The 22,383-nt window shown below is 48.7% G+C and overlaps 1 protein-coding gene across 1 annotated transcript in view; it reads left to right on the top strand.

Annotated features, from left to right (window-relative positions):
* The window catches only part of LOC129340918 (endothelin receptor type B-like), a 36,728-nt gene extending 18,534 nt beyond the window's left edge, over positions 1–18,194 (top strand). Inside the window, exons 3-9 of the mRNA XM_054995815.1 lie at positions 9,862–9,974; positions 10,518–10,722; positions 11,904–12,053; positions 14,412–14,545; positions 15,612–15,720; positions 17,855–18,004; positions 18,125–18,194. Of these exons, the coding sequence (XP_054851790.1) occupies positions 9,862–9,974; positions 10,518–10,722; positions 11,904–12,053; positions 14,412–14,545; positions 15,612–15,720; positions 17,855–18,004 (861 nt within the window). The 3' untranslated portion in view covers positions 18,125–18,194. The remainder of the gene's footprint in view (positions 1–9,861; positions 9,975–10,517; positions 10,723–11,903; positions 12,054–14,411; positions 14,546–15,611; positions 15,721–17,854; positions 18,005–18,124) is intronic.
* The last annotated feature ends 4,189 nt before the right edge of the window (positions 18,195–22,383 follow it).

The following is a 22,383-nucleotide window of genomic DNA, read 5'->3' as shown; positions in this document are numbered from 1 at the left end:
GATGTGGGAACGCCTCCAACCCTCCTCGAGGCCCCACGTACTGAGCTACGTGGATGACATTTTAGTCCACGCCCCCACGGAAGAATTAGCCCACCAGATCACTAGGGAAGTCCTGGAACTCCTCCGCGAGACTGGGTTCAAGGCAAGCAGGGAAAAGGCCCAATTGGTTCAGACCAGCGTCAAGTACCTGGGTCTGACCCTGGGACCCGAGGGTCGCACCCCGGACGCCCAGCGAATGGAGGTCATTTCCAAGCTGCCTGCACCCACCGATGTCCCCTCCCTCAGAGCCCTTCTAGGAACTTTTAACTTTTCCCGAGACTTCATCGAGTCCTTTGCAGACAAAGCTCGCCCCCTTTATGCTCTCCTCAAGAAGAACACTCCCTGGGAGTGGGGACCGGAGCAACAGACAGCCTTAGCCGAGCTAAAGCGTAGCCTGGCCGCGGCCCCGGCCCTAGCCCATCCAGATGTAACTCAGCCATTCTTTATTCAGCTGGCAGTATCAGACAAGAGCATAGGAGCCACGCTCACCCAGCAGCAAGCGGGGACCGCTAGAGTAGTAGCCTATGCCTCTCGCAACCTAACCGCAGTAGAGACCAAGTTCAGCCCATGCGAAAAGACTTGCCTTGCTCTAGTTTGGAGTCTGACCCATTGGGAATTTATCATAGGAGGTTCACGTACAATAGTTCAAACCACTCACACGCCTCTCAAATATATCCTGTCGGGAAAAATACAAGATGGACAAGTCTCAAACGCCCGCATAGCGCAGTGGACCCTGGCCCTAGTTAACCGCGGAGTGGAATTTAAAAAGGAGACCACCGAGCCTCCAGCCCCCTATGGCCTATTGGTAACCGGGACCGAGCACGAGTGCCCCCTGGACCCGCCACCGCAGGTTGTCTGGCCAGTCACTTGGGGAGTCCCGCTAGAGGAAGCCCGACAGAACGGCTTCACATGCTGGTTCTGTGACGGCTCCTCCTTTCACGTTGGAGGCTCTCCTCGGACAGGCTACGGCGCCGTGCGAGTGAGCGACGCCCATACTCTCAAAGGTCCAGCCCGCCCCCATTCCAGCCAAGCGGCTGAGGTGCAAGCGCTTCTGGCAGTGCTTGAGTTTGAGCCCCCAGAAAGCCCACTTGCCATTTACACAGACTCGGATTGGACGGCCAAAGCCGCCACGGTCTGGCTCCCGGTATGGCAGAATCAGGGGTGGAGAGCTAGTGATGGGAAACCCGTAGCCCACCTACAGCTATGGCAGCAAGTAGCAGCACTCCTCCAGTCCCGCTCAGGCCCAACGCAGGTGACCCATGTCAAGGGACACCAGAAGACGAACTCTGAGACCGCTTATTGGAATGACCAGGCAGACCTCGCAGCCAAGGCAGCCGCCACTGAAAATGCTCCCCTACCGGAACCAGCCACCGATTGCCCCTTACACCCTGTCACCACTCGCGCACAAGCCCGCAGCCAGGCTCGGGGAACTACGGGAACACTAGACCTAGCACAACTGCAGCAATCAGACCCAGAAATAACTGACCTCCTAGCCGCAGGAAGGGATCAGACAGGGAGACTCATGATCAGAGAAGAGGAAGGCATAGTTTGGGCAGTGGATGCAGCCGGCGAACGCCATTGGGTAGTGCCATTGGAAGTTAGGGCTGACTTAATTCAGTTTGTCCACGAGCAGGGACACCGAGGCAAGGATCTGACTCTGGAAAGGGTAAAAGAGGTTGGTTGGTGGCCTGGCATGCGCACCGAAGTAGCGCAATGGGTAGACAACTGTCTGTCCTGCGCTATGGTCAATGCAGACCCCACCGGACCTAGGGCCCCCCTCCAGCATCAGAGAATTGACGGACCCTGGGCTCGCATACAGATTGACTTTATCGGCCCCCTTCCCCCCACTGCTCGTGGCAATCGCTACTGCCTCACTGTCATAGACCCCTTTAGCAAATGGGTCGAAGCGTTTCCGTGCAAGCGCAACAATGCAGCCACCACGGCCAAACTACTGTTCAACAATGTCTTTTCAAGATGGGGCATTGTGCGAGTCATGGACTCCGATTTAGGCTCACACTTTATCGGAGAAGTTACACAGGAGCTTTGTAAAGCACTGGGCATCCAGCAGCGGTTCCACATAGCCGGCCACCCTCAAGCCTCGGGCGCCATAGAAAGAACCAACCGGACCCTCAAGGAGGCTCTCCGCAAAATGGTTCGCTCCTCCGGGAGAGACTGGGATGAAAAACTCCCCATAATCCTAATGGCCATCAGAGGCACCACCGCAGTTCACGGGCTCACCCCCCATATGGTAATGACAGGGCGAAGAATGCAGCTCCCGGAAGCCTTCTGGCTAGATACGCAGCTCCCTTCTGATATGCAGCCCGTAGTGATTAATGACGCTTGGGTTCAAGACCTGCTCTCATCTATACACGCCGTCCACATGCAAGTGGCCCAGAAGTTGGGCACCGCTCAGAAAGAGATGGACCGCAAATTAGGATGGGTCAGGAACCCCAGGCAGTGGGAGGAAGGACAGCTCGTTCTGTACAGGAAGTTCTCGCAAAAGGCGCATTCACTAGCAGCCAAATGGCAGGGCCCAGTCCCCATCACGAAAAGAGTCTCCCCAGCTGTCTATCAGGTAGCTATCCAGAGAAAGACAGGAGGCACTTGGTTAAAATACTTTCACGCCTCTCAGTTAAAAGAATGGAAAGGGAAGCCGCTGCAAACTGCCCCTCCTGTGTACGACCCTGGGGGAGCCGCCACCAGCCCAGCCCCCCTCTGCCCAGTGATTCGCCAGATATCCCTTCACCCTGGGCCAGAGATACCCTGTGTTCCCTTAGACCAGACCTTTGTAGCCTTAGTATAAAAGAAACAGTAGAATACGTAGATATAGGTGTGAATGTCCAAAGTTTTTCCAATTCTATTCTTTAACTTCATTAGGCGGGCCCCACAGTTGGGACCCTTGGGGAAGACACGGCAACCAAAGCCAAATAGGACCACCACCGAGGGTGATTCTTAATTGGACTGTAAGCCGCATGTTCGGGAAAAAATTGCACAGGCAAAAGAGATTTGCTGTGTGTGAAAGTGTTTGGAGAGGCTTTAGCCCAAGAGTGAATGCATTTCCAATATTGGAGACACACCAATAAAGGTGATCTCTGTATTTGAAAACATTTCACCCGCCGTGCTGGTGCAGATCCCGCATCTACGTAGATTCGGGGTCTCACCTGCCAGACCCACGCTTTCGCATGATGGTCGGCTTTGGCTTTGAGGGCCGTGCCTCCCCTGGAAAAGGACCCCCAAATAACCCAACATCCCTCTTTTACTAATGTTCATATTCGTCATGGTGAGTTGCTATATGGCGCCACCATCTAGTACGCTTTAGTGCAAAGGTAAAAGACCCGCCAGTATTTTGTAAATATGTTACCCCTGGAATGTGTTATTGGGGTGCGTTCACCACGCACAAGGGGCAGCGTGCCTCATTTACATAGCCAGGATCCCCTGCGCCAAGATGACCCCCGAATAACCCAGACCCAGTGGCGCCGGCAGATCTCGGCCGTCTCCGCCGCTTTTCGATAAACGCCGCCGAGCGCCCTCGGCTCCACTTCGGCCCTTTCCGCCAGCAGCCGCCCGCCCCACGTAATCTTTTCCCTTGCCCGTACCGCACAAGGGAAAAGAAGGGGGGGAGACATATTGAAGTTATAATGAAGCCCTGCCAGGCCTTCCAAACCCGAAAGTACCCCACACCCGTATGCTTCTTGCTCAGTGTATTTTTCTTTTTGTGCTCAGTGCATTTTTCTTTTTGCCCGGTGTACCTTTTTTTAAACCAGAAGATGGGGCCTCCCGAGGGAGTCCCTCCAAAAATTGGTTGTCCTGCAAATATATGACGAAGGCCTATTTTTGAAAATTAAAACAAGGGCCCCCGTCTGCAGCAACCCTTATAGTTAATGGAAACCGCTCTCTAGTTTTTTTTTCTTTTTTAAAACGGCAAGGCCAGGCCAAGCCGGACCGATAGCTCTCAGCCCGCAAAATAAAAGCAGCCCACCACCGAGCAAGGGGCACCTGAAGGCCACATAGTCTAGGCACCCAGGGACCCCTGGGGCGAGTTTGCATAATCCCGCCTAACGCACAGCCGACCCTTGCTCGACGTAAAGACGTTCCCCTCTGAAATATACATGCTTTAGGAAGAAGCCCCCGCACAGGAGTTCCCCAGAGCAACAAGCTGGAAGGCTCGCTTAGTGCTCTGGGACTTCTCGTTCGAACCCCACTTAACATACAGTGCTGGCAGAAAAACACCCTCCTTTTCCCCCCGCTTTACTTCACTTATTTTGCTGCAACAAACTCAGGGAACCTGTACTTATATTCGCAGGTCTCCCCAGGATATTTTCACCAAAAGGAAAGGAAGGCCAGGAGATGAGGCACCTGGCCACTCTGTGTTTGCTCGTGCTGGCAGGCACCCTAATAGAGGGACGCCCGTCCAAATTAATGCCCTACCCCCACTGGAGATGTATTAATACACTAGCAGGAAACGAAATGATGGTCTGCAAGGTTGTACAGCAGAGCAATATGACCACCCCCACGGATCGCACAAACTTCCGCAGTTGCGAAGAGCAGTGGATCCGACCCCCAGAGCTTGTTATTTTATGTGTGGGAGTGAAAACCATGTCCCAAGAATTAGTATGCTATTCACCTACTGATACGGTTTCACCTCTTGCTCCAATTCCATGTATGTTTCTTCCCCGTATCAGGCCAGCCCCCACCGCAGTCCCGGTGGTAGACAAATATACCACCCCTGCCAACTTCGAAACCTCGCCATTTGTCACTGAGGCTTTCGGACCATACTGTGAAGTTATTTTAGTGTCGGCCGCAGTATGGAAGGCAGGAGACCCCTTTAGAATGACCATCCTACTAGGCACTACTACCATTGAACCTGCATCAGTCACTATCACGCCCCCTTCAGGCGCAGTTCTCTCCTTTGCTATAGAACGCTGGGAGAACTTGACCTGGATTGTAAAGGAGGAAGACCTAGCCAAACATGGCCCACCTGATTGGATACTGGTTCAACAGACGCCCGATTGCCAAACCAAGCCCCTAGTAGAGAAATTTCACCGGCTTGGGCTGCTCTTTGTAAATTTGACTCACGAACCAGGCAATTATTCCCTGCTGATCCGGACCCAGGAGACCCACACCATCCAAATTGACCCTTTGATTGTTAGCAATAAGCAATTAAGCCAAGGCGGCACGCATATAGTGGGCTCCCATGTTTTGAAAACTGACATTCGAGAGAGAGTTCTAGTCCGCCCGCAAATGTCTTTAAAAGAGATCCGCATAGACTTAGCTGAGCTAAATGTAACCCAGAGGCTGCCGCAGTGCGCTCCCTATCTGGAGGCCGGTAGCAAGGGTTGGAATGCATGGCTACAACTGTGGATCGATCCCTCCCCCTCTCTCTCGCGTGCCAGACGAAGCATTGCCGACTGGACTGCTCCTGCAGCCGGAGGCTTAGCAATCATGGATTCGGTCAATATTGAGACTCTCGCTAATAAGTTTGCCCATGTCACGACTAGCATCTCCGACTTAGGTAAACCGGTGGTGCAGTCCCTAAATTCCATTTCAAATGGGCAACACGAGATCAGCTCCATTTTAGTTAACTGGGAGAGTCAAATTGAAAGAGATTTTTCTCTGCTGCTCAAAGGGACACAGTCTTTTGAACGCAACGTGTCAATAGCCATGGCATGTATGCAAGCCCAACAATTAAACCAGGCTGTGGCCATGGGGCTAATTCGGCAAGCCACGGATGGGCACTTGCCCCTGGAAATTAAAAGATTGATTACGCCCAAATTGTCACCTATAGAACTGGAGCTTGAATCCTGGTGGTCTCTTGTAAATTCCTCATTCTCACCGACCACCCAGGAGCTTAAATTATTTTTATTAACGGCCAGTGCGCATGAGTCATTCCACGTGTATCCAGTCGTGCCTCTGGGACTCCAAGTCAGTGACACCGAAGTCCTCTACGCTCGCCACCCCGACCATTGGGCCCGCTTCACCCCGACCGGATGGCAGCTCGTCAGCCTCCAAGGGTGCCAGCATCGAGACCAGACCGGCTTCATTTGCCAGGACCAAGCCTTTGCACCTCATCACCCCTGTGTAGCCCCGCAAGTCGACGCCCTCAACGAGTGCTCCTTTGAGGTCGTCCGGGAGAACAGCTCCGCTGTGGTCTACATTGGGAAAGGATGTGCCTGCGTGCGAACGGCCTGCGATTTTGTGATCCTGAACTCGTTCCAGCTCAAGCCCGTGATCCCGGGAGTCAACCGCTGCTTTTGCAACCTGTCTTCGGTGGCAGCCTGCGACTTCACTTACACGGTACCGGTCTGGACCCAAGAAGAGATCCTGGTGGCACCCTCCATCTATCGACATGTGAAGCCCATCTCCCTTGGCATCGGTCTGGAGCTAATCCACGAGCTCCTGGCACACCCGCAGCTCCACCGCACCCTCCAGAGCATCCAGAGGGACGGGGATACCACTGCTTTGGTTGTGTCCCACAACGGCAAGGAGATCCTGGACCTGGTCCAACGAATTAAGACCACCGGAGAGCATTCGTGGTGGGAGACCCTCTTTGGCTGGAGCCCCACTGCCACTGGAATTTACAATTTGGCGTTGCACCCGATCGTTGTGATTTTGGCCTTTCAAGTTTTGTTGTGTGCCTCACTGCTTTATTTGGGCTGTTGGAGCCGCCGACAGCTCCAGCGACTCCAGCTGTCTTATCGATTGGATCATTACAATCCAGACCTCCTCTTGCCCTAATGGTTATTCCTGGCGCCCCGTTTTCAGCCCTTGTTTGTTTTATTGCTTGTGCCGGTATGGACTATGATTATGTTTATTATGTGTATGAATCCTGCACCGGCCCCATGGACGCTCTGCTGCCAGACACCGCTCCGAGGCCCTCTTGTGGACTAGGGGGGGACATATCCCTCTGCCTCCCAGCCCACGGCCTGCCTACGAACGACCGCCAGCAGCGCCACCTCCATGAGGACTAGAACTGTGTGCCCGAAGCCCTTCTTGCCGCCAGCCGACCCTGCTCTGCGGATTGACGCAGACAGCAAGGGGGGTGGAAGTGTGTTTTGGAACACATGGACTAAGTTTGCTTGTTCTTGTAAATATGCAACCCAGTCCAGCAGCTGTACTGCGGACTGAGCCGTCTGTGATCTTTGTTGCTCTATGGTTTTATGAATTTCTTTCCATTACTTTTATGAATTTTACTCCCATGAATTTAGCCCCGAACTAGTCCCTCCCTCTATCTACTGCAAGTGCGCCCATGAACTTTATCCCTATGAATTTGATTTTAACCTTTTGAATTGCCTTTTAACCTGACTCCCTCCGCCGAGGCAGTTCTAGTCTATGAATTTGATTTTAATCCAGCCATATTGATTTGGTTTTTAAATTGCAGAGTGTATTTTTCTGCCCCCATGAGCCCTTCCGCCGCCTACCCCTCATGAATTGTTTCCACGCACTTGCTTTTATTCTTGCTGCTTTTGACTTCATGAACTATTGCTTTTAATCACATATATGTATTTATGATTTTAGCCATTTATGAATTACTCTACCCTTGATGAATTATGCCATGCTTGCACATTCCACTTTACCCTGTATGAATTGCTTTTAATTGTCCCTGCTTTTAATCCTATGTGTCTATTTATGATTTTAACTATCCATGAATTGATCCATGTATATTAATTGCTCCTGGTTTTTAGTGCTTTTAACCCATCATGAATTCCGTATGAATTACCTTCAATCATGAATTAATCAATGTACACAATTATGAATTATTGCTATTTATATGCATGAATTGATCATTGTTGCCTATTACTATGAATTACTATTGCTATGAATTATTACTATTTATTCTGACAATTGCACTTAGCACACCCCCTGGTGTGAACCCAGAGACCTGCAGCCCATTGGCTGATCTAAATTGCACTTATTCGGTTAGGTGGTTCTCCAAACTAAATTTTTGAGTGACGCCTCCTCCCCCTTCCCTTCCCACTCCTTCTTCGCTCGAAGCTCGACCACCGGACATTGCCGACCACCTCGCCTTTGAAGTCAAGTTCGGAGACCCGCGCGCCTGACGTCCCGGGGTCTCCGAGGGGGGGGAATTGTTGCCAAGTAGGCCCCCTCCCCTGCTTTAAGGCCTGCCATGAACTGTGCTAAAGTTTCCTGCATTACTGTTTCACTGCTGCACAAAGATTGCTGTGCACGTGTGTGCTCTGATACACGTGTCAGTTTCCTGCCTGCGTGTCAATTACCCTGCTGCTGTAATAGACTGTGTAGTTTACTGACTCCATGTGTGGTTAACTGCACAAAGGACTCTTTTTCTGGGCAGCCCTGCCCTGACCTGTATCTGGACTTCCCAGTGTGTGTTTGGACTGTGTTACAAGTGTGCCCCGTGCCTGCACTGCCATCTACCACGGACCGTGCCTGTTCCCTGCTTTGGACTGTGTTTTAAAGTGTTGCTCCCCTGCCTCCATGGAAGCCTGCCTCACATGGGCCCAAGCCGCTGCTAGCAGCCGGGCGCCTGCCGGGGAAACCTCCAGCGAGCCTGGCTAGGCGCTCCCTGGTCAGTTCCCGCCTGGAGCCTCCCGCGGGCCGGTCCCCGAGCTTGCCCTCGCTACCGGGCAGCCTGCTATCCAGCCCCAGCTATGCCCAGCCGGCATCCATGTTCTCAGGCAGCCAGAAGACCCTGGGAAGAAGACTGCTTTGAGAAGCCATTTCGGCGAAGCGGGCACACCACGTCCGCAGCGAGAGTACCTCGCCCCGCTCTGCATATCTTAGGAGCCGCCCCGGAGAAGAACTAAGTGCTGACCATCCCAAGCACTTAGAGAATGCATCTCAAAGAAACCTCCGCATTCCAGAAGCTGATGACATCAGGACAAGCCCTGTCCGCTGGAACATCCTTTCAGCCCACTTGGATTTCCCCCTCCCTCTTTTGTCCCCTCTTCCTGAGGTGTCACTTATCACAATCTGATTACCAAAGTGGCCCATCCAAGCCATTCAGTAGCCCATTAGACCCTTTGTTTTAATCTGTGAGAACCACCAAGTACAGCACCAGCCCCAGGGTACGTTTTGGGGTATTTAAGCTGGTCTCCCAGACCACTCGGTGCCTCGGCCATTCCCTATCCAGACCTCCTTGCTGTCCGTCTGTGGTTCCAGTGCTGGCATTGGGCCACCCTCGCTGTCGTGTCTCTGCTTCGCTCCAGGATTGTGAGTATTTCCCTTACCATCGTTGGGAACCCGCTAATGCGAACGTCCCTGTATTTCCTACGCTATATTTCTTAGACCTTGTATGTTCTTTGTATGATTGTGCAAGCTAGGCTTACGCTACACTCAATACACGTGTTTGGACCTTACTCCTTGTCTGCCTCTTTTTCACTAGAGTGTCTGGGATCGGGACCTCCGTAAACATAGGTTATGATCCTCGCTTAATATTAATAGTTACAGACTGCTGCAGCTAATTCCCCATTATAATAAAGAGCAGTTCTGGTAACAGAGCCCAGGAAGTGCCCCGGGCACTCCAAACTCATGCTACGCTGCTGCATGTTGGGCCTTCCTCTTTGCTTATTGCCTTCCACTTTTCCCAGCATTATTGTCTGTTCCAGTGAGTCTTGTCTTCTCATGGTGTGACCAAAGTACGATAGCCTCAGTTTAGATATTTACAGAGAATAACAGGGAATTCTTAATGCATCAGTTTGACTTCAGAGACAAGATCAATTAATTTGAAATTTCAGTATCCATGAAGTTATGGGGTTGAGAAGAATTTTGGACTCGCCTATATCTTTGCTCAAACTCATTTCTCAGCAGAGATGGCCTGCTAATGGGTTGCTTCCTCTCCTGCAGCTGCTTGCGGAAGACTGGCCCTTTGGTGTTCATGTTTGCAAGTTGGTACCCTTCATCCAGAAAGCCTCCGTTGGCATCACTGTCCTCAGCCTCTGTGCTCTCAGCATAGACAGGTAACAAAACTGCCGGATGCATTCTCTCAAGCCTGGTTAGTTCATTTAGCAAGTCATACGAGCCGCACAATACAAGTGATTGGCCTTTCCTTTATCATACAAGGATGCATACTTTGGTATTTTAAGGGGTTGGGATCCAATGCAGAAATGATGCACTTTAGTTTCTGACATCAGTAAAATGGCTGAATGTTGAGAATTGACTTGAGAAGGTCTCATCTTCATTGGAGAAGCAGCTCTTGAAAGGAGCTAAATAGTCACGCTCGCATATTCCGTTTTTTGCAGAATAGAATCAAAGGGTTGGATTCTGTGGATCTATTATGCTAGCAGAACTAACTGGATGCATGTCGATATGGTCCGAGGATTAATTTCCCAAATCCACCAATTCACTCACCCACCAACCCCAGCCTAAGGAAGACTGCATGGGGTCCTTGTGTAAAGCCTCCTACCAGCCAATCCTCCTGCAATGTGTTGATTATCCATTGGGTGTTAGGTGGCTGACTGTCAATGACTTCATTTCTTGTGCTTGTTCTGGTGGGATGGCAGGTACAGAGCTGTGGCCTCCTGGAACCGGATCCAAGGGATTGGCATCCCCATGTGGAAAGCAGTCGAGGTGACTCTCATCTGGGCACTGGCCATCATCCTCGCCATCCCTGAAGCTATTGCCTTCGACCTGGTGGATCTGGATTACCGGGAAGAGACCCACTGGGTTTGCATGCTGGCCCCACACCAGATGTCCAGTTTCATGACGGTGCGTCCTCACTCTCGAACCTGAACGACCAATGAACTTGTATTAGCGCTTACCCTTTTCATCTTGGCCACCTGAGTAGTTGCAGTCAGGTTGATGCACTTCGAGGCACTGGCCTTTGCTCAGCTTTAGCACTCTTTGAGAGCCTCTCTACACGAGATATCTAATATGTGAAGAACATGTGTCGGGAGATGCAATGGTAGCCGGGAAGGGAAGTTTAAAAAGACAGCGCCGGCTGCAGGGCAAAGGCTTTGCTATGCAATGGAGCTGTGTGAAGGGGCTGGGAAATGCCAGAAGGGAAATTTCAGCCCATTATAACCTCTCCAGGTCCAAGCTTGGCTCTGGAAGGCAGCTCCAGCCCATTTCCATTCCTGGCTGCCCTCTGGTTGTGATTCCACACAGTTTTAGACTGAGAGGTGAAATTGACAGAGCATTCAGGAAGTGAAGATGAAATTAACAAAGCCTCTGATGAACGATCTTTGCCGGCTCTATCTTTTAAAATACGCTTCCTGGCTAACATTGTGTCTCTCTATACTTGACGAACGTGCGCCAAGGTGTCACATGTAGAGATACTCTGATCTGTCATCCATCCCTGTCACACTACTCAGAAGGTATGTCCCACCTCTGCTCATTCTTTATCATTGATTCCTACAACACGGAGATTCAGAGTAGGGAGGGACCCAGTGTGAGTACAGGGGTTAATTAAAGTGTGGAGTTGAACTCCAGCAGCAAAGCTCAAGGGTCAGGTTGGGTTTGGATGCAGAAAGCAGTACCAGGAGGTGAGAGGTAGCAGTAGAGTGACATCTACGTTTGAATCTGGTTAAGACCATAAATCCAGTTGGATTGGACCAAAGTCTATGTAGTCTAGCATCATGCGTTCAACAGTAGTCGACTGATGGTCAGAGGCATAATGCCTCTGAACATGGAAGCTCCATTTGGCTATTATAGACATGAATTTGCTGAACCTTCTTTTAAGGCTGCATCTTCTTTTAAAGCTATATAAGCCAGTATCCAAGAATAAAAAAGTGGTAGAAGTGGTCTTCTACCACTCAGTTTCATGGGATCATCATGGTGTTATGGGAGCAGGAGATTTTTTTCCACATCATGCACAATTTTATAAACTTCCATAATTTCCTTGGTTTACTCCCTGGTGCTTTTTCATCCCTTCCCTTTTCTCTCTGCAGTTCTACAAGAACGCGAAGGACTGGTGGCTTTTTGGCTTCTATTTCTGCCTGCCTCTGGCCTGCACTGGTGTCTTCTATACTCTCATGTCATGTGAGATGCTGAGCAAGAGGAATGGCATGAGGATAGCACTCAATGACCACATGAAGCGGGTGAGGGCCTCCAGTTAGGGTCTGAGGCGCAATCCTTCTTCCTTGGCCAGGGCGGAAAGAACACAACCTACTCAACACTGCCCTCAGCTCACTTTTGTCTACTCTGACTGGCAGCTTTACTCTAGGGCAGGGGTCCCCAACAGGGTGCCCTTGGGCACCATGGCATTCACCAACACCTTTCCTGACACTCTCCTCTTTCTTCCTTTTCTTTCCTCAGTGCTATGCAGATCACATAGCTCCTTTAGGCTACTACCCATATTTTATTAGTACAGTTTCCTTGATGAGGCCTGATATGTGAATGACGAGCTGCCATTATAGGCCGTCGTCACACGGGCCCTTATTTCGTCAGTTTTACACTAGAAATCGTTTCTTGTTATCGTTATTAGAACGGTTTCTCCCATCTTTTGATGACTGCTTGCGCTTCCAGTCAGTCACATTAAAAGGGAAAAGCACAATTCGACGGTCAGTCAAAGTGCCTCCGGAAACGGGGCTGTAAAAATCCCGCCCCCTTAAAAAAAATTTTTTTTGTATATTTGCGCTATATCACTCTTCTATTATACCAATGTTGTGCTGGGCCAACCCAAAAGCCAACCATGATAGGTAGCAGAGGTTTCCCGCCCATGGCAGAATAGCGCTATAGTGCTATACAGCTGACTTCAAAAAAAAATTACTTTGAGGCTTAATTGTGGGTCATGCTGGGGCTTGTGGGAATGTAGGGCAGGAGAATCAGTGTTAGGTGAGATAGATGATTGGGGAGAGTGAGCGTTTTGGTGTTGCAAAGCGTTCATAGTCGATCCAGGGCATTCACACGGAAGTGGATAAAGATGACATAAAGAGTCACAAAGCGTGAATTGGGGAGAATGGCAAAATCGCAAGAGAGCCGGAATAAGGTGAGCATTCAGCGGGAGATGGCGCTAGTTTGGCGCTAAATTTATGGCCATGTGAAAACCAGGGCGTTTTTTCTGGGGAAAGAGGTGGTGGAACTCAGTGGTGGAACTCAGGACAGCACAATGATGTCACTTTGGGTCAGCTAGAACAAGGGGGGAGTTTTTTAAACATTAAATTGCCCTCGGCAAAAATGGTCACATGGCCAGTGGCCCTGCCCCCTGATCTCCCAATAGAGGGGAGTTTAGATTGCCCTCTGTCTGGAGATCAGGGGGTGGGGCCACCAGCCATGTGACCATTTTCAAGAGGTGCCAGAACTCCATTCCACCACATTCCAGCTGAAAAAAAGCCCTGGTGAAAACTGATGTTTCTAGTGCTGAACCCATGCTTTCTCCTGTGTGCCTTGTTCTGCTTCTTCTTGGTATATCTTTCCAGGGAGTCAACACATTTGTTAGGCCATTTTATGAGAAAGAGACTGACTCCCATGAATGTAACAAAGCGATTCAAAGCATTGCTTGATCTAACCCAGAGACGGCACACACGATGCTCTGATTAAGGCCAGAGTGTCAAATGAGAACACATGGCAAAACGGGCTTTTCCTCACTCATTTGTGGCCTGCAGTCCCCCATGTTCCCATCCCTAAGTCAAACCAATACCTAATTCAGAATCTCATGTAAAAAGGCTGAGTAGAACCATGTACCTGATGCTCTTGTTAGCATCTAGTACCCCAAATCCCAGCCAGCATATTCTTTATGATGCCTCTCATGTGTTCAGTGCCTCATGAACAAGTTAAATGTGCAACAGAAATGGGAAGTTATAGAAATCTGCCTTCTACTGAATCAGATCATGGTTTTATTGGGGTCAATATTGTCTACTCTACCTGGCAGAGTTCCCCAACATGGTGCCTGCGGGCACCATTGTGCCTGCTGACACCTTTCCTGGTGCCTACCAAGTGCTTTTGGAAAGTGGGTGAGGCCTTTGCCAAACATAGTTTCTGATTGGCTGTGCAGATTTTCTAAAGCACTGCTTTGGAACAAGCTACTTCCAAAGCAGAAGGCTCTTCACTGTGTAACTGAAGGGAAGCTGTAGCAGCCATTTTGTGGCTGACTGCATCTTCTGCAGCAGCCATTTTGTGGCAGTGCCCACCACACTGTGCCAGAGTTCCAGATGTGCCTACAGTCTCAAAAAGATTGGAGGCCTAAAATCTCATAAGGAGATATTTCACATCACCTCCTACTCTTTCCTTTTATTTGGAGATGCCAGAGATTGAACCTAGGACCTTCTGTATGAAAAACAGGTACTCTACAACTGAGCCACAGATCCTTTTCAAAAGGGATGACTCTGAGGCTTGGAAATCCTGCTGCCAAGAATAGGGATTTAAAGGTCTGCCCCCTCCACACACCATCCGACTGTTGTGTTCTGCTTTCTTCTGCTTTCTTCATCAACCTCCACTCTTGTCCTTGCAACTTCCAGCGCCGAGAAGTGGCCAAGACGGTGTTCTGCCTGGTGGTGATCTTTGCTCTGTGCTGGCTGCCTCTTCACCTCAGCAGGATCCTCAAGAAGACCATCTACAACCCCCAGGATGCCGATCGATGTGAGCTTCTGAGGTAGGAAGACAAGCAGTCACCTGGGGGTTTCTTCCTAGTGCCGACAGAGGCCCCCAAGGACAATGAAACTGAAGAACTGAAGGTGAAATAATGACTCCTTGAAGCAGACTCTTTCTATAATTCATGATTAGTGTATTTAATTGAAGCAAGGAAGAGGGAAGGTACAGATCAGTTGGGGGAGGGTGCACCAAGTTATCTAACTTTTGTATTTGTTCAGTCCATAAAATGGTCACCAACAGGGCTTTTTTTCTGGGAAAAGAGGTGGCGGAACTCAGTGGGTTGCCCTTGGAGAAAATGGTTACATGGCCGGTGGCCCCGCCCCCTGATCTCCAGACAGAGGGGAGTTTAGATTGCCCTCCATGCCACTCAACGGCGCAGAGGGCAATCTAAACCTCCCCACTGTCTGGAGATCAGGGGGCGGGGCCACCAGCCATGTGACCATTTTCAAGAGGTTCCGGAACTCCGTTCCCCGGCGTTCCCCCTGAAAAAAAGCCCTGGTCACCAATATACAAAATTTAATTATTATTTATTACCAAAGATCAATGCCAGCTGTTATATACATCCCGAAAGTCTTCACTGAGAGTCAGCTGCTGCCAAGATGTAGAGATATAGGATATGGGTTCTACCTTTTAAACTTGTCTCTTTAATGTCGGTTGAGCTGAAGGAAGCTTATCAGGTGATGACGTTTAATTTTTTGTCAAGAAAACTGCCCATTCCCACTTATTAAACTTCTGCTAAAGAGTCATTTTTTTCCTTTCCAGTTGGCAACCATACTAAGGTAAGAATTTCCCGACTGGGGCCGTTTCCACACTACTCACCTTAATCCGGAACGGCGCGGAACATTGCAAAAAAACGCGGAAGAGAATGTTTTCTCGCGCAATGTTCTGCTCCGTTCCGGATGAAGGTGAGTAGTGTGGAAACGGCCTGGATCAGACTGCCCAGTTTCTATACTGAACTCCCCATCCTCCTCCCTCCCAGCCATAAGCAACATCAATGCCTGGAGCATCTTCTCTAGCATTTGTGCTTGACTCCCCTTCTGGCCTAATTCACTTCCTTTTCTCTTCAGCTTCCTCCTGGTCATGGATTACTTTGGCATCAACATGGCCTCGCTGAATTCCTGCATTAATCCTGTGGCGCTCTACTTCGTCAGTCGGAAATTTAAGAACTGTTTTCAGGTAGGAGAACGTCTGCACCCATCAGGGATAAAGGGGTGCTCTGTACAGCGTGGGGGGGGGGGGCTGTGCATGCCAGCCAAGCTCTTACTGGGTTAAAGGAGAACGTGCTTTCTTGAGATTGCCTCTCCTTGTCAGTTAGAGCCAAGCTACAAGTGACGCCTGACACAGGTTGGACACTTGTCAGCTTCCCTCAAGTTTTGATGGGAAATGTAGGCGTCCTGGTCTTGCAGCTGTAATGGAGAGCCAAGCTGTAAAACCAGGATGCCTACATTTCCCATCAAAACTTGAGGGAAGCTGACAAGTGTCCAACCTGTGTCAGGCGTCACTTGTAGCTTGGCTCTTAGTCAGGCCCCTCTTTGTTGCCATTTGTTCCCCTCCTGCCCTTTGTGCATGCACAAAGATGCACATGAGCAGAAAGCACTTTGGGAATCAAATATTCCCAATAAAACATTGAAACAGATTCCCTTGTATAGTAATGTTTACTCTTTGAATAGTGCTCTTAAGGGTTCAAAGTTCTTCATATATTTATTTATTTAGGACACTTATATGCAACTTTTCTATGCACATGGGCTCTCTAGAAGGCTAAAAATATTTTTTAATTAAAATTAAATATATTTAATTTTTAATATAATTTATATATAATAATATAATTTAATATAATATATTTAATATACTTTATTAATTAAACTATATTTAAATACATTTAATTTTGACTAAAAGCCAACGATCATGAAACTACCATATAAACATCTTGTGTAATCCTTACAACAACCCTATCAGGTAGGCAAGCATTGTTATCTCCATATTGCAGATGTAGGGGGAGGCTAACACTTGCCTAGCGCCACTTACAGTGCAATCCTAAGCAGAGTTACACTCTTCTAGGGCCGCTGACTCAATGGATTTATAAGGATGTAAAAGTGATTAGGACAACAGTTAGTGAGCTCATGGTAGAAATGAGATTGAGGAGCTTTCTTGACTTGTAACCTCAGTCGCTTAGCTACTGAGTTACACCTCCATCACACATGGGTTGTGTGTCCCATCTTGGATGCTATTGCAGATGCAGAGTTTATTGTCTACAGCCATAGGCTGTCACACATTTTCCAAACATCACATCAACTAATAAACAGTTAACTTCCAATATCAGGATGGTATTGGGAAGCAGGTACTTCCCTCACAGTAGCATGGTGCATTCATGCATCTCCCAGTTTCCCCCCAGTCTTTTCTGCAATCTCTCTGAAACTTGATTTACTATATTGGGGCAGGGAGGGGGGTTGTAGTAATGCTTGGTGGCACCCATGTAGATGAGAAAGTCTGGCTCTTGCTGGTCCCATCCACATTGTGGCTATTTTTCCTGCCTCACTCCCCATAGGGGTCATTTCCCCTCTACACAGAAGGGCCTTTTTAAAAAAATCAGCAATGAATGTAGTATTGTTAGTTCTAACAATCTGTCTATTAGGTTCTGTTTATAAAAAACAAGAGGTCCCCTTTTGTGGCAGAAATATGACTTTCCTCTTAGATTTCCACAATGAAAAAGGCTAGACTTTTTTAAAAAATGAAAACTGGAATTTTAGAGAACCTGGTATACAGATTATAACATTACAGCTCTATAACAATGTCCTTTGTCAATCTTCTGGCACAAGGAAAGGGCCACCAGCAGTGGAATGGGTCCCTGGGATCCAACCCATCAGCTATCACCAGTATCCACTGGCACCATATTTTAGTGATTGTTATGGATTGTGTACTCTGAGCATTTTAAGGAGTTTTGGACACTGCTGCAAACTTTGGAAAAGTAGCATATCAAGTTTGAAAGAAGAGCCCTTCCAGGGCAGCATCCCTCGAGATGCTCTAAACCAGTGGAACTCACACCACACTTTGTGGAGAGCCACAGTCACAATGACCATCAACCAAAAGAGCCACATTTACTTCCATCCCTCGCCAGCCACCACTTGGAGGTTGGTAACTCTACGCTGGCTTGAGGCCTGCACCTCAGGCAAGCTCATAGCTTAGCATCCCTTGCTTTGGCTTTGACGTTTTCTATGAGGAAATAACCTGCCAACCACAAGCCCCATCGGGCAAGGGGCTTGAGCTTTTCCTGAAACTCTGTTCTCAACTCTCTCTGCTTTGTGTCTCACAGTCGTGTCTGTGCTGCTGGTGCCAGAGACCGGCCCTTGGCATCGTGCCGACGGATGACAAGGGCTCCGTTGGGAAGTGGAAGGCCAATGGGCAAGAACTGGGCCTCGACCGGAGCAGCTCCCACTTGAGTAACAAGTACAGTTCATCTTAGGTAGGCAAAAGACCAAGAGGGGGAAGGTCCTCCAGTACAGTGGAGTTGACTGCCTGGCCAGGACCTTCTTTCTTGGTGTCTCTCTTCAGTTCCTCTGCTTTCTTCATCTTCCTTCCACAGAAACTATGATACCAACCAGCTCCAAAGGAAGCCATATTGGAAGTGGCCTTGGTCATCACTTATTCTCCTGGAGTTCTCCCTATGAAGTATTCTTTTCTCCCTAAATATCAGAAGAACTGCCTGGGTGGGACAAACTAAAGGGCCAGCAAAGTTGCTACCTTTGTCTCTAGGTTTTTTTTCAGGCACCAATCTTAAAACAACTGGACATGATCCGGAATCTTCTTCATGCCATGTCAAGAGGGAAAGAACGGAAGGATAAGAAACCTGAAGCACAGGGCTGGCTCAAGAGGGCTGGAAACTAAAGGAAATGTTGAATGCAGACAACTCCCTTCTCATTTCCAAGGCCATGTACATAGAGCAGTGGAAAGGGTCACTGTGGGAACATAAGCCCTGGATCTCAACCATTATCCTCTCATCTTTCCCCCGGGGAGCTCAGAGTGGGGACAAAGACCTCTTCTGCATTCTAGTCTCACACAGAGAGAGAAGGTGGCTGATCCATAGTCATTTACTGAGCTCCATAGAAAATGTGGATTTGAACTTGGCTCTCTCCAGTCCTAGCCCTGTCAGTGTAAGCATGGCCGGGTCCCTTGAGAGGGGAAACTGGGGCGGGGGGGGGGACAAAATTCCAGGAGGGTCCTAATGGACCACAGAGCCCAGCAAGTCATACGGCTTGTTTCCATGATATTTGGTTTGGCTTTAGGCAGAGGAGACCAGAGGGAGTCTTTATCAGGGGCAGCCAGAAATGGTCACCTTAGCAGTAGATTGTGTGGTAATAAAGTTATGGCAGACAACAGGAGGGAACGTCCAGTGTCAGTCGCTTTCTCTCCTTTCCAGCACTCACACTCACAGGCCCTTCTTTCCTGGATTTCCATCCACTGTATGCATGATGTTTTTCACCACTTTGTGGAGAGGTCTAATCTAGACTGTTCCCCCCTCCCCAGTTTATACTAATTTTTTAATTAGAAAGTAACAGATCCCAAATGATGCAATCCTTTTGCAGACTGTGAGGTGGATCCCACAAAGCCTTCCTGTAGATGAAAGGATTTCTACCTATGGAGTGCAATTTCTTTTCTCCACCCTCTAACAAATTCCCCCCCCCCAACAAAAATGGGAGGGAGCCTTTTGGGCTGCCGCAGAAGGAGAAACAAGGGGACTGTTACACACCACAGGCAGAAATCCTTCCATCTGTGAGAATGCTCCGTGGTAGCCACACCTATATTCCACCCTTCCCCAAAACTTAAATTCTGTTTTCTAAAGCTAGCTTAACCAATTCTGCTTTCTGGTTCCTGGGGCTGAGGAACTCAACAGAAGACATATCAGCCTTTAATTTGCATTGAAACTCTGCTTTTGCTAGGTTGACGTGAAGATTATTTCTCTCTCTTGTCCCTTTGGGAGACATTCACTCTGTATAGCTCATGCCTGTTAGAGGGCGACATTGTTCTCCTGCACAGTCTTGTAAAGGTCTGGTTCAGAGCCATCTCTGCATTTTTCAAACTCCTATCTACCTTCCCACGAATTTTCAGTTGTGACTATCAAGGAATGTTTTTAAAAATGGAAGTAAACTGAAAGGAATAGCTCCTGGGGGGACACCGTTTTCCCACTTTCATCACTGTCAAGTAGTGACTGATACTGCTGGATCAAGGCTCCAGAGCCCAAGATCAGAAGTGGGGGTCATTCTATGAGTGCATAGAGTGCAGGGAGGGGGAGCAGAAGTCTTGGAAGGGGGGGGAGTCAGAGTAATCCGGGGGCCAACGATGGTGTCTTTCGATAAAACTTCGCTCAGACAGCTTTGGAAAGAATTAGTTCATAGAACAGTGACTGTAAGTCACAATAGCTTAGTGGAGCCTCCAAGTCCAGAGGCAGTATGCCACTAAATACCAAATGTACCAGGGAAGAGGCCTCCTTGTTCCCCTTGCAAACTTTCCAGAGGCACCAGGAGGCCTGGTGTTCAAAACAGATTCATTCGGGGCACCATTTTCCCCTCTCCTCCACCAGGTCACTTAATTCCCCAAGGCATCTCCTTCTGTCCCTGACCAGCAACCTAAGCTCTCAAGTGGGGGGACAAGAGCATGAATCCTGCCTGAGCAGCTTCTCCTTTGCCCATTTTTCTTTCTCCAGTCCCTAGATGTCTCTGAGTAGGGCCGAATTCTGCAAGGACAAGCCTTGCAGAGGAAAGGTGGGTCGAAACAGGGAAACCAGTCACTTTCTTTTTATCCTGTCCTTGCAGGGCAAGGGCAGCACGCATTGTATTAGCCTTCCTAATATCAGGGCAGTATTGTGTGTTGTGAACTTCCAGCAGTTCTCCAGGGTGTCTGGGAGGGAAGGCACTTTCCGCACACTTTCAGTGGAGATGTTGAGAACTGAACCCGAGACTCTCTGCACGCAGTGTTAGCCCCCCCCACCCCGCTCCCACTTCCAAGGGCAACCAGTAAGCTGATCCGGTGGAGGGGATGACATTGGAGGCAGCATCTGCTGCTTCGTCTCCCTCACTGTCCAGACTACCTGGCCCAGTCCCACATGTGTGTATATATATTGTACAGAAAGTCACTTAAGCTGGAGTGTCATTGAATTAATAACTGGAGGGGGGAGACAATAGAACAGTTTGACGTACACCATGCATTCGGAGTAGTCAGCTCTAAACCTTTGCTAGGCAAGGGAATGCTAGGGCCAGCCCGGGAAAGTGGTTGTTACTTGCTTGGCTGGCACAATGGACCTGGTCCTTCTTTCACAGCAGGCAGGTGGCCAGTTGGAGACCCAATAAAATTTGAACCCATGACATCTGTGAATGTAATCACGACCCCAACTAGATGGTCATTCTCATTCCAACATGCCTGCAAAGCCTTTTAAAAGTCTTATTTAAGGGGGGGGCATTATAAAGTACATGTAACAGAATCAATTTATTGTGATTTTGCCTTTCTGGTAGGTTGTATACCATATGTAGACTTGCTATCTTTGGATTAAAGTTCATTGACTGTATCACAGGCTTGCTCCATACAAAATGCTGGTTCAAGGATGCAAAGATTAATGGGAGTGGCAAAAGGCGTGCCAAGCCAACCGCTCACTTAGGAAGGGCTTCTTTTCAGCCTGCCGTCTTTCAAGGTGGATCTCTGCGGGCATCACTGGGGAGGGTTGGTCTCTTCCTGGAATGGCCTTCTACTTTCCTAAAGGACCAGCCCTTACCTGAGTGAAAAATCTAAAGTCGGTGCATGGTCCCACATTAACAGAGGGGGCTGATGCACCAGCCATTCAACCAGCACCTTGGGATACATGAAATAACAGACAAGCGCCTGTGCCTTTTCAGAATTTGACAAGCAAAGAAGGAATGCATTTCATTCTCTTAACATTCACACCAGCCCTCCCTACAGCTCTCACTTTTCTAATTTCCTTAAATACTAGTAATTGGTAATAAAAGCAGACCAGGTCTGTGTGCTGAAAAGCAGGTGGCAAAAAAAAGAAACAAAAAAAGGACGCTGTACTAAGCACATAGCTCACTGAGGAAATAAGTTTTCATTTGTGGGGTGGGGTGGGGGGGAAGCAAGCTTTCAGTCCTTATGGCAACAAAGATAAGCTCGAAGTCGTATGAGTCCTGCAGGCCAAAATCCCAGAATGCAGAAGTGTTACTGAATTAATTTTTTCCTAGGAGAAAAGGTGGCTTTCCATGGCTACTAAAACAGTACTGCAAAATAAGTAAAAATTTGGAAATCAGTGTGTATAATTAACAGAGCCTCGGAAATACATTCGCAGAAATTACTAGCTGGCAAACGTAACGATTAACTTGCCCATGTTTATGCTGGTAATTTGTAGCCCAAACAGGAAACACGACGGAGGATCAAAGATTGTGAGGTTTCTCTAGCTAGTTATCTGCTTGCAACCTTACAAAGGGGTGAGCAGGCAAGGGGCTATTTACAAGCCTGAAGGGATACACATTTCAGGTTCTCAGTGCCATCCTAAGCAGAGTTACTCCAGTCTAAGCCCACTGAAATCAAGTACAGATCTTTAGGTTTTCATTACGGAGACCTGATTACAAAAACAGCACATCAGGATCTTTTTCATCTCCTTCCTTCTTTTCCCCTGAAAATGTATTTGTATCCTGCTTTCAACTACAGTTCCTGAAGCAGCTACATTATTAGTAAAAGGTAAGTTTCTACTTCAAAAAATAAGTACACTTTTCAGTTTAAAAACCGTAACATAAATGAATCTGTGAGAAATGGGATGAGGAAAGAGAGAGGAACAGGTTAAAAAAGAAAATCTTGCACTCA

This window comes from Eublepharis macularius, chromosome 13 (assembly GCF_028583425.1).
Source record: "Eublepharis macularius isolate TG4126 chromosome 13, MPM_Emac_v1.0, whole genome shotgun sequence".
NCBI lineage: Eukaryota > Metazoa > Chordata > Lepidosauria > Squamata > Eublepharidae > Eublepharis > Eublepharis macularius.
Note: the sequence above shows the minus strand (reverse complement) of the source record. Positions and strands in the feature narration are given on the sequence as shown.